This window comes from Symphalangus syndactylus, chromosome 7 (genome assembly GCF_028878055.3).
Source record: "Symphalangus syndactylus isolate Jambi chromosome 7, NHGRI_mSymSyn1-v2.1_pri, whole genome shotgun sequence".
Classification (NCBI taxonomy): domain Eukaryota; kingdom Metazoa; phylum Chordata; class Mammalia; order Primates; family Hylobatidae; genus Symphalangus; species Symphalangus syndactylus.
The window spans coordinates 102,030,672-102,045,020 of NC_072429.2; the positions used below are offsets into that span (position 1 = coordinate 102,030,672).

The 14,349-nt window shown below is 39.5% G+C and overlaps 1 protein-coding gene, 1 long non-coding RNA gene and 1 other non-coding gene across 4 annotated transcripts in view; 2 read left to right on the plus strand and 1 right to left on the minus strand.

Annotated features, from left to right (window-relative positions):
• LOC129486691 (uncharacterized) overlaps positions 1-2,561 on the minus strand; it is a 71,964-nt gene extending 69,403 nt beyond the window's left edge. Inside the window, exon 1 of the long non-coding RNA XR_008659054.2 lies at positions 2,097-2,561. This is a non-coding gene — a long non-coding RNA (uncharacterized lncRNA). The remainder of the gene's footprint in view (positions 1-2,096) is intronic.
• Positions 2,496-14,349, plus strand: part of FZD6 (frizzled class receptor 6) — a 34,434-nt gene continuing 22,580 nt past the window's right edge. The window contains exons 1-3 of one of the 2 annotated variants that reach the window (XM_063642891.1): positions 2,604-2,735; positions 3,700-3,828; positions 3,944-4,028. In XM_063642891.1, the coding sequence (XP_063498961.1) occupies positions 3,948-4,028 (81 nt within the window). In that variant the 5' untranslated portion in view covers positions 2,604-2,735; positions 3,700-3,828; positions 3,944-3,947. Of the gene's footprint in view, positions 2,736-3,699; positions 4,029-14,349 lie in introns of both variants that reach the window. The other variant, XM_055286960.2, reaches the window with a different exon arrangement.
• LOC129487120 (small nucleolar RNA ZL63) lies at positions 12,812-12,854 on the plus strand. Its single transcript, XR_008659238.1, has one exon. It is a non-coding gene; the product is annotated as a small nucleolar RNA ZL63 (small nucleolar RNA).

The following is a 14,349-nucleotide window of genomic DNA, read 5'->3' on the forward strand; positions in this document are numbered from 1 at the left end:
CAAAATTGAAAAATAAAGAGAAAAAGGACTTAAAAAAAAAAGAAACAATATCCAAGAACTGTGAAACAACTACAAAAGTATAACATATGTGTAACAGGAATACCAGGAGAAGAAATAGAGAAAGGAACAGAAGAAATATTTGAAGCAATAGTGACTGAAAATTTCCCCAAATTAATGTCAGTCACCAACAATGTTAGATCAACTCTCTAAAATCTCTTCCAGAAGATAGAAGCAAAGGGAATACTTCCTAGCAGCATTGCCCTAATACCAAAACCAGACAAAAACATTACTAGCAAAGAAAACTATAAACCAATATATCTCTTGAACAAAGATGTAAAAATCCTCAACAAAATATTAGCTAGTGGAATCCAGCAATGCATAAAAAGAACTGTACAGCATAACCAAGATTTATCCCAGGTATGCAAGGCTGGTCCAATATTTGAAAAATTCATTCATGTAATCTACCATAACAATAGCCTAAAGAAGAAAAATCACATGATCACATCAGTAAATGCAGAAAACGCATTTGACAAAATCCAACACATTTTCATCATAAAAACGTTCAGCAAACCAGGGACAGAGGGGTAACTTTCTCACTTGCTAAAGAACATCTACAAAAACCCTAAGGTAACAACATACTTAATGATGAGGAACTTACCTACAGAGGAACAAAAATAAATAATGACTTCCAACTTCTCAGAAACCACGTAGACAAGAATAGAGATGGAGTAAAAGTGTTGAGAGAAAAAAACTACCAACCTATAATTCTGTACCTTGCAAAATTAGCCTTCAAAAGTAAAAGTCTGTTTCTTCTACTTTTGATCACCGCTGTCCCCTAGCACCAGCCCAGAGGAACAATGCAAAGAGAAAGAGAAGGAAAATGAGGAAAACTGTCAGATAGTTCCATATCCACAGATGAAGAAATTAAAGAGGATCTGAATAATTTGCTCAAGTTCACACAGCAAGTAAGTGCTGGAGCTAGGTTTTGAACCCAGGCATTTTGAACTCCAAAGTTTGTGTTCTTAATCTCGTACATTGGGATGAAATTTGTACAGTGAAAGACAAGCCATAATATAGATGATTGCCTAATAAGTATTCCAAATCCATCCTGACACAAAAAAAATCATTCTAGTTCATCACTGCTCACTATGTAATTAAATACAATGAAAAATAAAACAGGCTTTACTTCTGTATAAATCAACTTACTACAAATTTTCCTTCCAAATCATGGAACAAGTATTCACTTGAATTTCAAAACTATCATTTTCAAATGATACTTTAAAAGTATCGTTTTCAAATGATACTTTAAAAAGTATCGTTTTCAAATGATACTTTAAAAAGTATCGTTTTCAAATGATACTTTCAGTGATACTTCACTGCCTTGTAGTCACTGGAGCCTGATCACAAAAAGATCATTAAGTTCTTAGAAACTGGGGAGAAATAGTCTTCCGATGTAGAAAATTAGAAATTTAGGGGAAAATATTCTTCCTACATAGAAATTTATTCTGCAATACATCAACTATCCAGCTTTTAATGATGTTAATATTTCTTTATCACTACCTGTCTCCCAACATCAGTCCTAAGCTTTTGATAAAACTGGGGAGGAATTCCCCACTCCAAATTCAAGTCTTTCCCCTACAGATTTCAAAACTCTTACTCTGGTTGCTCAGGGTTGTCCTTCTAGGTATGGAAATATGACATTCCTTTTCTGCAACAGGATGATTTATCTGACAAGAATAGCCTCCCATTTACAAGTTACTTTGCATTTTTCAAAGTACTTCTACAAGTTCATTTGTTTCTCATACAATTCTGTCTGTTTCATAGGAGGGTCTTACAGGTTAGGTGTAAACATCTGTAACGAACTTGGCACTATTTGACTTACAGCCAGTGCTCAATTAACGTTAACCATCATTACAACTATTGTCATTCCTATACTGTGAGGAAACTATGCCCCTGAAAGATTAGCGTAATTTATCTAATATCTATGACAGAGTTGGTACCCCAAACTAGGTTGATTTCTACAGCAGTTCAACTTCCTATTAGGGTTTGTATCAATAAAACTGTAGGACCCGCCAGGGCTGGAATCTCACTGCTACCTGAGCATCCGGTTGGTGACCAGACTCCCCGAATTAATAAAAGGATTTGTTGTTGCTGTTTTTATAGCAGTTGTCCAGGAAGTATCTCCTTTCGAACTCAAGTCACTTGGGCAATTGACTTTACAAAGCAAATTGGCCCCGTTTAAGGATTCTTGGCTCCTGAAATCCGCAAGGAAGTGGGTTCTTTCAGAGGGAGCACCAAGAGCTTCAAAAAATCCTTCTAAGGTGAACCACTCCAGACCCGGATAGTGAGATGAGGGTCAGCCTTGTGCCTCGGGGGTCGTAACAGACGGCAAGGTGGAGGGGGCTTCCCGGCCCCGCAGCCGGACCTGGGCACCTCGAGCCGGTTCACCGGGGCCAGGTCCTGGCGGACCGCGGAGTCAGCCCGGGCGGCCCAGCGCAGGCGGTTCCCGGGCGCAGGGCCAGTCCCACCGCCGCCGCCGCCGCCGCCGCCGCGAGCCCGGACCTGCCCGCCCGACCTGGCGGCGCAGTCTCGCGGGATCGCTCAGCTCTCGCTCCCCGTGCAGCTCTCGAGGCAGCTCCACTCCCGGACGCTCCCCGGAGCCGTCTCAGGTCGCTGGGGGCACGGTGGGCTAGACGGGGACGGGAAGGGACAGCGGCCTTCGACCGCCCCCCGAGGTGAGGCTCCCACTGCCGGGACTGGGCAGGGGCCGGGCGGGTGCCGGGGGAAGCGGGGAGGGCCTCGAGGGGCGCGAGGGGCCGCGGCTGGGATGAGGCGCGCCGGGAGCCGCAGGTGCTGGGGAGGCGGCGGCGGCGGGACGGCCCGCACCCGAGTTTCCTCGGAAGTGGGAACCGGCTCTGAAAGGCGATGCCGGGGCCCCGCGGCACCGCGCAGGCCAGGAACGCTGCTGTCTGGCTCTAGGCCTGGGGCAGGTGCCCGGGTGTGGGGCGCTGGCAGACTGGGCATCAGTGTGTGTTGGGGCGCGGGTAATTCGTAATCCGGGGCCCACAGCCTTCCTCCAGCAAGGGGACTGTGTTCGCCCATCCCCCAGGACAGATTTGCGCACTTTCCTTTCGACGGCAGCACTACACCCTCCTAGCCAGTGAAAACTGCAATGTTGCTCTGCCACTGGAGGAATCCTAAAAGTGTCCCTCTTGTTGGCCTTATGAAAAGCGAGAAACTTACATACACAGAAGACTGCCACAAAAACTGACTCTTTAGAATCTTTTACAAGTTTAAGAACTCTCTGGGTCTTAAGGAATTTCCCAGGGCCTTAGTTTTCTTGTACTTAATAAGCTTTCCAAAAGGGCCCTTAGATTGTATGCTTATATTAATCCTTTATAATTTACTCCGTATCACCAGCGTTCCTTGTTTCCTCCATCTTACTCTTGCCATTCCCTCTTTTTAACCCTGTATTCCATACAGCACCAACCTCCTAGCATCGGTTTCCTAGAGGTGCAGCTTCCTTAGCAAATTATATATTCCATGCTAAGGCAGGTGGAAGAGTATCTCGCTAGGACAGAATTTTCCGTTGTTTTTCCAGTGTTTGTTACCTGGGATGAAAATCTTAACTCTGCACTTTGACTCCACATTTGAGTTTATGACAAATGTTGCTGATACACCCTCCTTTTGTTTTTACAGTAATTGACCCAGGACTCATTTTCAGGAAAGCCTGAAAATGAGTAAAATACCGAAATGAGGAATTTGAACATTTTATCTTTGGATGGGGATCTTCTGAGGATGCAAAGAGTGATTCATCCAAGCCATGTGGTAAAATCAGGAATTTGAAGAAAATGGAAATGTTTACATTTTTGTTGACGTGTATTTTTCTACCCCTGGTAAGAGGGCACAGTCTCTTCACCTGTGAACCAATTACTGTTCCCAGATGTATGAAAATGGCCTACAACATGACATTTTTCCCTAATCTGATGGGTCATTATGACCAGAGTATTGCCGCGGTGGAAATGGAGGTGAGTAGTGCTTCATACCTTTATAGAAAAGTAGTTTATGCTCTGTTCTAGAATAAACTAGTAATGTGACTTATTTTTAAACAGAGCCGATTTCTTCAAGTTGTGTACACGTTGTGTTTTGAAAAGTCCTTTTGAAAATTAAGTCCCTCTACTGACTTAATGTTTTGTGTACCTTTGCAGCCCTGTTTAGTAGATTCGTTTAAATAGGGTTCATTTTATATACCGAAGTATGGTTACACATGATTTCTAAATACCTTGTACCTGGAAAATATTTTGTTTTCCTAAATCAAGTATGATAGTTCCTCTAGAAATGCAAATTCTGAATATTTTTCTAATTCACTGAACATGTAATATTTATTGCCTGGACTAAAAGTGAAGAAATTTACATGTTTTTATAAGTAGTTGTAATATTCACTTGGTACAGTTTTTCTGAAATAAATAAATTATCAGAATATTTTGTTGCTGTAGACTGTATTTTAAGGCTATCGCAAAGTCACTAAAAAGTGACTTTGTTTTCTAAGCATAGCACTTATATGTTCTTTATAAGATACTTGTTATAAGAAATCACTTGGGAGGAGTACAGTGACACTAAAGATTGCCTTAGGTGCCTTAGTTACCTGTCTCTGGTTTAGAGATATGCAAATTACTAGGGAGTGTGGGAAGAAAGCTACCTGTACAGACAGGAACCTGCCTTCCCATACAGATTTGTTAGGTTGTTAAGTCTCCTGAAGGAAACTACACACATGCATTGTTTTTGTAGTTTTTCTCCAGAAAAACAGAATAATAAAGGCTTTTTTTCCTCAGATTGTTGCTAAGAGAGGAAATCCCTACAAATTTAATATATATACTATTTTTAAAATTGATTAGATTTGATTTTGCAGCTTTGAAAGTTTTCTATTGTTCAATTGAGTAGTTGTCTGACTGCCTCATTGTGGACTCATGTCTGGAATAGGAAAGCTTATAAATACTAAGTAGATGTTATTTAAAAGGATAGTACAGATTATATTATTGTTATCTTTCAGTGTTTTTTTTCAAACCGATGCAAGATGTCCTTTTGAACACTGAACAAATGATGCACTGAGACTTTCATTAATCAGAACCATTTTGATGGTTCAATCTGATTCAATATGAAGTATATAGTGAGAACACTGTGAAGCAATAATTACATCATTCATTCACTTTTTCTCTGATGATAATATGTTTTGTAGTGTTCATGTTTTAATAGTGTTCCTAAATTTTTTAAATCTGATTTCCTTTGTATGTGGTAACTACATACATTTTAAGGTTTTTGTTTTTTCTTTTAGAGATGGGGTCTTACTATGTTGCCCAGGCTGGTATCAAACTCCTAGGCTCAAGTATCAAACTCCTGCCTCAGCATCCCAAAGTGCTAGGATTACAGGCGCGAGCTACTGCACCCAGCTGACCATTTTAAGTTTGAATGCTAACAGTGACCTTATAAATTCACACCACTTAGACTTAAGAGAGATGCATCCCTGCTGTTAAATGCCTGTAATTATAAGATGGTAGCAACTAGCTTTGTTCTACACGTCTTTTTAAAACCAATTGTTTTTTACTTTAAAAAAAAATTACTTTTTAATTTACCTAGCTTCTTTCCCAAGTAGTTTTGTGCCTGGATATTATCAAGAAGGCTTTTTGTTCTTACCTCTTTTATATGATTGCTAACACTACCAATCTCTTCATTATATAATTTTCCACATATAACTAACCTTTCTCATAGCCTTTACTAATGAAGTTTTTTTTTTTTTTTTTGCTATAAATCATACTTCAGTAAGTTTAAGGATACAAAAGAAGACAGCCATCAAGCAGTCACAATACCAGCATTAACCTAAGTCTATAGAAGAAAGGAAAGAGAAATGAAAAGGCAAAAATAATGTCAACCTGGGTCAGACTTTTAATCCCTATATGTAATTTTTTAGTGTATACTGTTGTGTTTTTCCTACTGCCCCATTCCTATTTATCCTTATACAGTAGTATTCTCTTTTAGTTCCTGTATTTGAATGTCCTATAAGTTGAGAGTTGTAAGTGACCCTAAAGATCATACAGAGCTTCTTAACCTTTTTTGTACCATTAACCCCTTCTCCAAAATAAGAGAAGTTTTAATATTTAAATAAATAAAATGGGTAGGATTACAAAGAAAACAAATTATATTGAAATATACTTATAGCTCAGGTAAAGAACCCCTGAACCCTTCATTATACAGATGAAGAAACTGAAAATTTGAGCACTCCGATCTGATAGTCTTCTCTGTCTACATGGACCATAATGTCATCTTTAACTGGTTTTTTTTAGGCCCTTGTCCTGATTGGATAAACAAGATAATATTTCTTATGATTTAGAATGCAATGTGTAAATTTCAGACTTTGCTACTTATTTGCAAACTTCATTTAGATAAGAATTAAATGGGTGATTGTTTTACCTCTGTTTAGCTCTGTCTCTCTTTTTCCTTCTTACAAGTGCCTTGAATACAAAGTCTTGTTAGACCAAAAATAAAATCTCTGTGGCGCACACCTGTAGTCCCATCTACTCTGGAGGCTGAGTGGGAGGATCACTTAAGCCCAAGAGTTGGAGGTTGCAGTGAGCTGTGATGGTTCCACTGCACTCCAGTCTGGGCAACAGGGTGAGACCTTGACTCAACAAAACAAAATGAAAACAACAACAACAAAAACAAAGCAAAAGTTAACTCCCTAATCTTCAGTCTCTCTAGTGGTGCCACAATGATTTTATTATAATTCAAATTTGTGCAGTCCACTTTAGGGTTAAAATCCTTCATCATTTTCCCTAAAGCTGGGGAAATAAAGACCTGATTCTAGAGCACCCCAGGCCCTTCATGTGGGACCCTGGCTGCTTGTCCAGTCTCTCATCTTGTACCTTCCCACATTACACACTCTGCTTCAGCCAACTGACCTATTTGGAGAATTCAAATCCATATTACTGTCCGTCACCTCCGTATCTTTATACATACTCTATCCTCTGGTGAGCGATCTGTCTACCTACCTTTCTTCACCTGCTCAATTCCTTCAGGTCTCAGTTAAAGCAATAACTGTTTTTAGCGAACCCTTCTTTCACCTTTCTCCTGAGCATATTTAATCAGCCCACTCTACACCCTTACAGTACTTACAATGTACAGTTGTTCTTATACTTATCATGCTATTTTACAGTGATCTACATGTCTCTAGATTGAGAGTTTGTTGAAGGTAGGGATGGTGTTTTTTTTTTTCATCTGTATCCCTAATACTGAGTACAATGCCTCTGAGCATGGTAGAGGCTACATAAAAGCTAAATAAAGAAAAAGGTAGGATTTTATGTCCCAATAAGGTAGCAAAGGGAATTTTCCCTCCAAATCTTTACGTTCCACTTCTATCATCTACAGTGTCCAAGTCAAAGACATGCTAATATTTTTAGGTGGTTTACATACCATTCTTTTTCATTCTGTCTGAGCCTAGCTCTAATGAAATATATCAGTTGACATCCTCTATTTTGTTTCCCACATTAGGTCTACACATATTCATTAGAATTTGTTTAAAGAATTTGATTTTTAACCATTTCTAGTTATTTATATGAAGTAAAGGAATTCAACTTTTGATTGGACCATTGGATTATAAGCTATATGAGTCAGTTTTTTTTTTTTCAAACATTGTACTTTAGTCCTTAAGTGTATATTCCAGTTGAGTACTAAATTGTAGCTGCTTGTAACTTGGCTTTTACTAAAAATGTGTTTTATAGCTTCTCTAAAGATCAGATTGGGTTTTACACCTCCAACCCAATTACCTTTAGTTTCTGCTGGTTCCTATTGAATTTCCAGGATTCACTGTGAATTAGTGTTAGGATGAGAGGCTGAAAAATTGCCTGATGGCTATGGCAGTGAACTACTCTCTTAGCCACCAAAAATTCTGTATAAGTCAAAAGATCTATCTCACTCCTTTTTTGTTTCTAGTTTTCATTTTGTAACAGCTAGCCTGTTTTATGGAATTTAAGCATTTATGGTCATTTTTAATCCGTGATTATATGAGATGGTTTAGAGCAATGGTTCTTAAACTTTAGTTCATAGACCAGCAGCTTGTGAGCTTTTTGGAAATGCAAGTTCACAGACTCCTATCCCAACTTACTGAATCATGATCTCTGAAGATGGAGCCCAGCTGTGGTTTCACAAGCTGCCCAGGTGTTTCTTTTGAGTGTTAAAGTTCAAGACCCACTGGTTTAGAAATTTGGATTGCAAATTTTTACTGTAAAAGACCAAATTATTTTGACTTTCCAGACCATACAGTCTCCATCACAGCTATTCAACTTTGAAATTGTAGCACAGAAGCAGTCACAGACAATATGCCAACAAATGAGTGTGGCTGTGTTTCAATAAAACTTTATTTACAAAAACAGGCGGTGGGCTATATTTGGCCCAGGGGCTACAGTTTGCTGAACCTTGGTTTAAGTACTTGAAAATGTTTTAAAGATAGTATAAAATGTAATAAGTGGACATTATTGTGCATCCTTATGTTAATACATTACCTGAGTTATATGTTACTTACTTTCCACATCAAATTTTTAAAGTAAAATTTATCACAAAGCAAAAGGATCTGACTGAGACATCTTGGTTCTTTAGTTTTGTTTCAGAGATTGCTTAAAATGAGGGACTTCAGTTTTTTCCTTATTTTATTATGTGAACCTGAAATCATTTGTATTACAAAGAGTTAATTTACAATTCTGCATAGTAACGGGGCTTTGTAATGAAAAGGATGTACAGTCTAACTCTCCCAAGTGGAAAAACAAATGGCTGCTGGCTTTCCATTGTGTTCCTTTTGTTTCATATCTAGAGCATTGTTTCACAAATTGTGAGATTGAGGTCCCTTGAGAGACTGATTTCATCCAGAAAGAGCTAAGACTGATCTAGGGAAAATGGAAACAGGAATGTTGTATTTTTCTTTTTCAATTGCCTTCATCGAGGTCTAGGCAAAAACCAGGTCACGTATTGTGTTTGGAACAGCAAGTGGTCATTCCCCTTTTAAACAGTCTAAAGGGAAGTGGACCAAAAGAAAAAAAAAAAACTTTCCTTTCCACCTGTTAATATGTGCTGTTAGAATGTCTCTATTCAATTAAAAATAAATGGAGAAAAACTGGATAGATGGACTTTTAAGGAAAATATCTATTTCTGTTGTATAGTAGCTTTTAAGCATTTTTATTTTCTTGCTTTTAGAAGAGTCCAGTCCCTTCCTGCTTTCACCTTTCTTCCATATTCTCTACCCTTGTATGTCCATACACAAAGAAAGAAAATGTTTAGTGAGATTAACCTGTTTGTTTTTCAGGAAAGACTATCTGAAAATAACTGTAGCTATTCTGAAAGTAAGACATTAATCATATAAAATGAAATAAATACTGAGAAGTGTTCCAAGCCAGTTGTGTGTATAATGACTACTGTTGTGTTTTAAAGGTAGAAACCTTCCTTCGTGATGTTGCATTGCAGTAGTAGGGAAAGTCCCTTGACTCCTTCTTTTGAATCTGCAGAATAAGGGCAGGCCTGTATGTGAAGAGAAATATGGGCAGGCCTGTACGTGAAGAGAAAGGATATTTCTCCTGGGAGGCTCTGCTGATAAGCACAAGGTTCCTAGTCCATTCCTTAGTATTCCATGGGAAGACTGTCGTGATTATTTCCTTTCCCCAAGAATGTGGCATGTAAATAATGAAGCTTTATTACTCTAGGTTATATATTTGTCATGTGTTTATTCATATTTATTGAATATGTACCTGAATATGTAGCTTTCCCAGAATTACAGTTTTTCAAGTTCTAAGGTTTACATTAAAAAAGTAATTGATTCTAGACACATTCCTTTGTAGTAGCAATCAGTTAATATGTACATTTGTCTAATTTCCAGAGGTACTCTCTTTTGGAGAAATGATTTAAATTTTCTAATGGTCCCTCACAAGAAATAGTTTAAAAATAACAAGTTTTCCATTATGGAAATAATGTAAATTCCTGCTTTTTGTTCTCTTGTATTCCAGGCTCCACTTTACATTTTTTAAAGAAGCTGACTTGCCTGAGATTGATCACATTCATGAAACTATGTAGCAAAATTTGCACCACTTTCCTATACAGTAATCCATTGACATTCTCAAAGAATTTACTCAAGACTTTTGTAACCACTTTAACAGTATTTGCCCAGTGAAGTGTAACTGAAAACATTTAAGGGCCCCTTTAGACTTTAGTGAGCCTGTTGTTTTGCTAAGTTTCATCACTTTTTTTTTTTTTTTTTTGAGACAGAGTCTCGCTCTGTCGCCCAAGCCGGAGGGCAGTGGCGCCATCTCGCTCACTGCAAGCTCCGCCTCCTGGGTTCACGCCATTCTCCTGCCTCAGCCTCCTGAGTAGCTGGGACTACAGGTGCCTGCCACCACGCCTGGCTAATTTTTTTGTATTTTTTTAGTAGAGATGGGGTTTCACCACTTTGGCCAGGCTGGTCTTGAACTCCTGACCTCGTGATCCACCCACCTCAGCCTCCCAAAGTGCTGGGATTACAGGTGTGAGCCACCGCTCCTGGCCCCAGGTTCATCACTTTTTTTCAATCACATTTTTAATTTCTTTCACTCAGTTTTAATCACTATCACTGTAAATCGACTTTGTTTTTGGTGCCAATTTAGAGCAAGAAATATAGCTTTTCTCACTGCATGGGAGTTACTGTGTATGTCACCATGAGTAGAAAGCACAAATCCTGATCTTAGGATCAGATGCTTTGGAGCCACTTGGTCTTGTTCACTGATGGTGTGGCTTGCTTCCATGTGCCAGTGGGATTCTGATTCATGCTTCAGAAAAGTGACAAACATTTACGTAACCCATATTTTCAGTACTCAGGGAAGCAAGGCACTGCCAAGATACTGCTGCTGGACCACTCTGCTTAGGTTATGCTTTATATATTTTTAAGAAACCAAACAGTTCCTTCTTTTGATCCCTCTCAATTAAAATTCTAGCCCAGACTTTCCCTTCAGGATCTTACAGTGCCACCAACCCCAGGCCCATATTATGGTTCCTTTCATTATCATATTATTATAGCATCAGGAGCTAGCTGGTCCTTTCCCTGTATATTTCACTGAGACTAGCTGGTGTTTATTCATTCAACAAATATTTGAATGCCTAAATAAATAAATATTTGAAGCACTGTTCAGGTACTCGACATGCAGTAATGCACAAACAGACCTATATGCCCTCATAGAATTTATATTCTGGTGGAGGGAATGTAAAACAACCTATCTGTTTTTGTCATTGTACTTTCAGTTCTACTTTTTGACAAAGGCTTATTTTCTTAGATTACTTTTTTGCCCTCGTTTACTCATTTCCAAAAAATACTTTTAGACTTATTTTAATATTATTTTGCCCTGGTCATTCCTTCATTGATTTTATATAGCTCTTAATTCTTTTAACTCTGAAAAAGGAGCCTGCTTTCCTTGTGTTCCAAGGTGTATTCTTTTTTCATGTCCTTTCCACCTTAGATAGGGTACGCAGACTGGTTAAGCAGAAAAGGAATTGATTATAAGAGTAGCAGGTAGCTCATAGAACCAGCAGGTGGGCTAGAATTCAAGCTCAGGCTGTAAGGAACATGCCACAGCTAAGATGCTGGCACAGGTATGGTCTACTTGGGAACTTATAAGCAAGGGATTTCAGTGAGGACAACTCTTGGATGGAAAGGATCCAGGATACTTCTTAACCTGACACTAGATAGTTGGTTGATCCTGCTGGGACATGATACCATATTGAGGGCTTAAGGTTGGTTACTGCTCTGCTTCTGGCAAATGAACTACTCAGCAATAGCCAGATCATCCCAAGAAGGAAAGTCTATGCTATTGGATCTGGGCACTCTTCTGCCACCATGGCCCTTTTGTTCCTGAGCCTGTTAAGCCTATACTGGTGTAACTAGAGAAAAGGCTGATTGACATCCACAGAGTAGATTATTTATTCTACACATTTAAGAGCCTCCTCTGTTTTGGGGCCTTTGGGTTTGCATTCACATGCAAAAAAAAAATTTTTTTTTTTTTTGAGATTATAGGCCCATTTTGGAGAAGTCCAGTCACATACTGCTTTTCTGGACTCCTAATACCAATTCTCTAGAATTCTTCCAAGCTCTTGTTGTTTGCAAGTCCCTATCTTGTTGTACCATTAGATATAGCCCATGAATCAATGTAACTTCTTAACTGAGACCATCTTTCTACTGATAACATAGACAGTGATTAAAGTTCTGCCTGCTAGGGCCACCTCTGAATGGAGTTATAATCCTATAGTAGCTCACTCTTGGCTGGGGCCAGCTATTGTAAGCCAGGCTGTAATTGTTTCTTCATGAGTCATTTGGTCAGAGGGAACTCTGCTTGAAGACATAGGTGTGTTTTAAGGAAAGGATTATAATATGGCAGAAGCAGGCATTCTGAGAATGCAAGCAATATGCTACTTTCCCATATCTTTGAGATGTATCCAGCCACTTGAAGATGGAATGCAATTGGTCCCTGACATCACGAGTAGTTGAGTTCAGTAACACTCAATTCATGAGAGGTAACTTGACTTGATGATCTCTAGATGTTCTCTCCTGTTTAGTTTCTATGAGGAACTAGTAGCAAAAGCCAAGGTCCCTTTTAATTATGTAGGGTTAATCTCCTCATCTGCACTTGTATCTTACTATGGCATCTAGGGAACATGTCTATGGCCTCATCAGCTTTATGTCTTCGATAAGTTAGATTAGTGTGATGTCCTGTGAAGTTGGTGATATGTTTCACTGACTGAAATTGAGGCACAGAGCTGAAGAGCTGATGTTCCCCTAAGGCTGAAGCTCTTAAGCTTTGGTGTGCATCAGAATCATCTGAAGGACTTGTTAAAACACAGATCACTGGCTCCACCCCTGAGTTCCTGAATCAATAGGTCTGGGATGGGATGGAAAAATTCCACATCTAACAAGTTCCTAGGGGATGCTGATGCTGCTCACTCAGGGGCCACTTGTTTTGAACCACTGCTCTAAGGCAAGTTGGCAAAGATATGTTGCTGTCCCTGCTGGGTGAGAACAAATTGCTTTTGTAGAAGAAAGAACTGGCTAGCTTAGAGAGGCATACAAAGTGCTTGAGCTTTACTATTTGCTGCAGCAAAGAGACCACATCTGGAGAATCACATTAGCCAATTGAGTTGAGGTTGCTTAAGACAATCCACTGGAAAGTTGAAATGAACAGGTGGTAGGAACTGTTACCCCTGAATATGTTTCTAGTGGTGTTGCCAATCTCCGAAAATCTCCTTGATCTGCAGTATTGTTTTTGATTTTCTATCATGGTAGGGAGGGAGACCTCTAATGGTTTTTGTTTGGCCCCTACCATAATAACATTTATCCAGGAAACAAATATGTCTATTGTGCTTTTGCTAAATAAATAAATATTTTAGATGTACATACATGGACTTGGAAAATTGCAGTGGGTTGGATTTAGGTCTCACTGAACCCCTGTCAAAAGCCCATTTATCATCTTACCTCCAAAAGCCCAGTCTCTGAAGCTAGCACACTGAATCTAGAATCTCTGAGAAATAACCCCATATCAGTACGTCTTAGCCCCATCTAAAATTGTATTCTTTCCTTCTCAGTTCATAACCCTCAGAAACCAATATAAATTAACAGTCTTACAACTAGTTTGTAGGTCTTTTTTTCAGATTTGATTTTGACTTGATGCTCCCAAGGTGTGCTGGGGTGAAACTCTAGTTACAGGTTGAGACATTGAAGACTGGTGGGGTGGGGTAGGGGACTATTTATTTTCTTCTTACAGAAAGGGTCTACCTTGAGAGCTGTAGGTTCAGAGCACTCTGCGATATCCTGAGCCTTGTCATGTGTCCCCACTACAGAACTCTGGGTCTCAGTTTCCTAGTTACAATATCACCAGCTCTCTTATGTGAATGGGAAGCACATTAAACTGATATAATTTAGCCACCTGCAGATGAAACTGTGCTTGGTTTTCAACTCCTTGAGCCTTAAGTCCTTTTCGTCCTTTTGTGTGTGTGTTTCATTTTTTTTAAAGACAGGGTCTCACTCTGTTTCCTGGGCTGGAGTGCAGTGGCACAATCATAGCTCACTGCAACCTGAAACTCCTGGGCTCAAGTGAGCCTCAGGCCTCAGCCCCGGAAGCAGCTGGGACTGTAGGGCTGTGTGCATCCACAACCTGCTAATTTTTTTTTTAAGAGAGAGGGTCTTGCTATGTTGCCCCAGCTGGTCTCGACATCCTGGCATAAAGCAGTCCTTCCACCTTGGCCTCCCAAAGTGCTGAGATTACAGGTATGAGCCACCATGCCCAGCCTAGCGTTTTG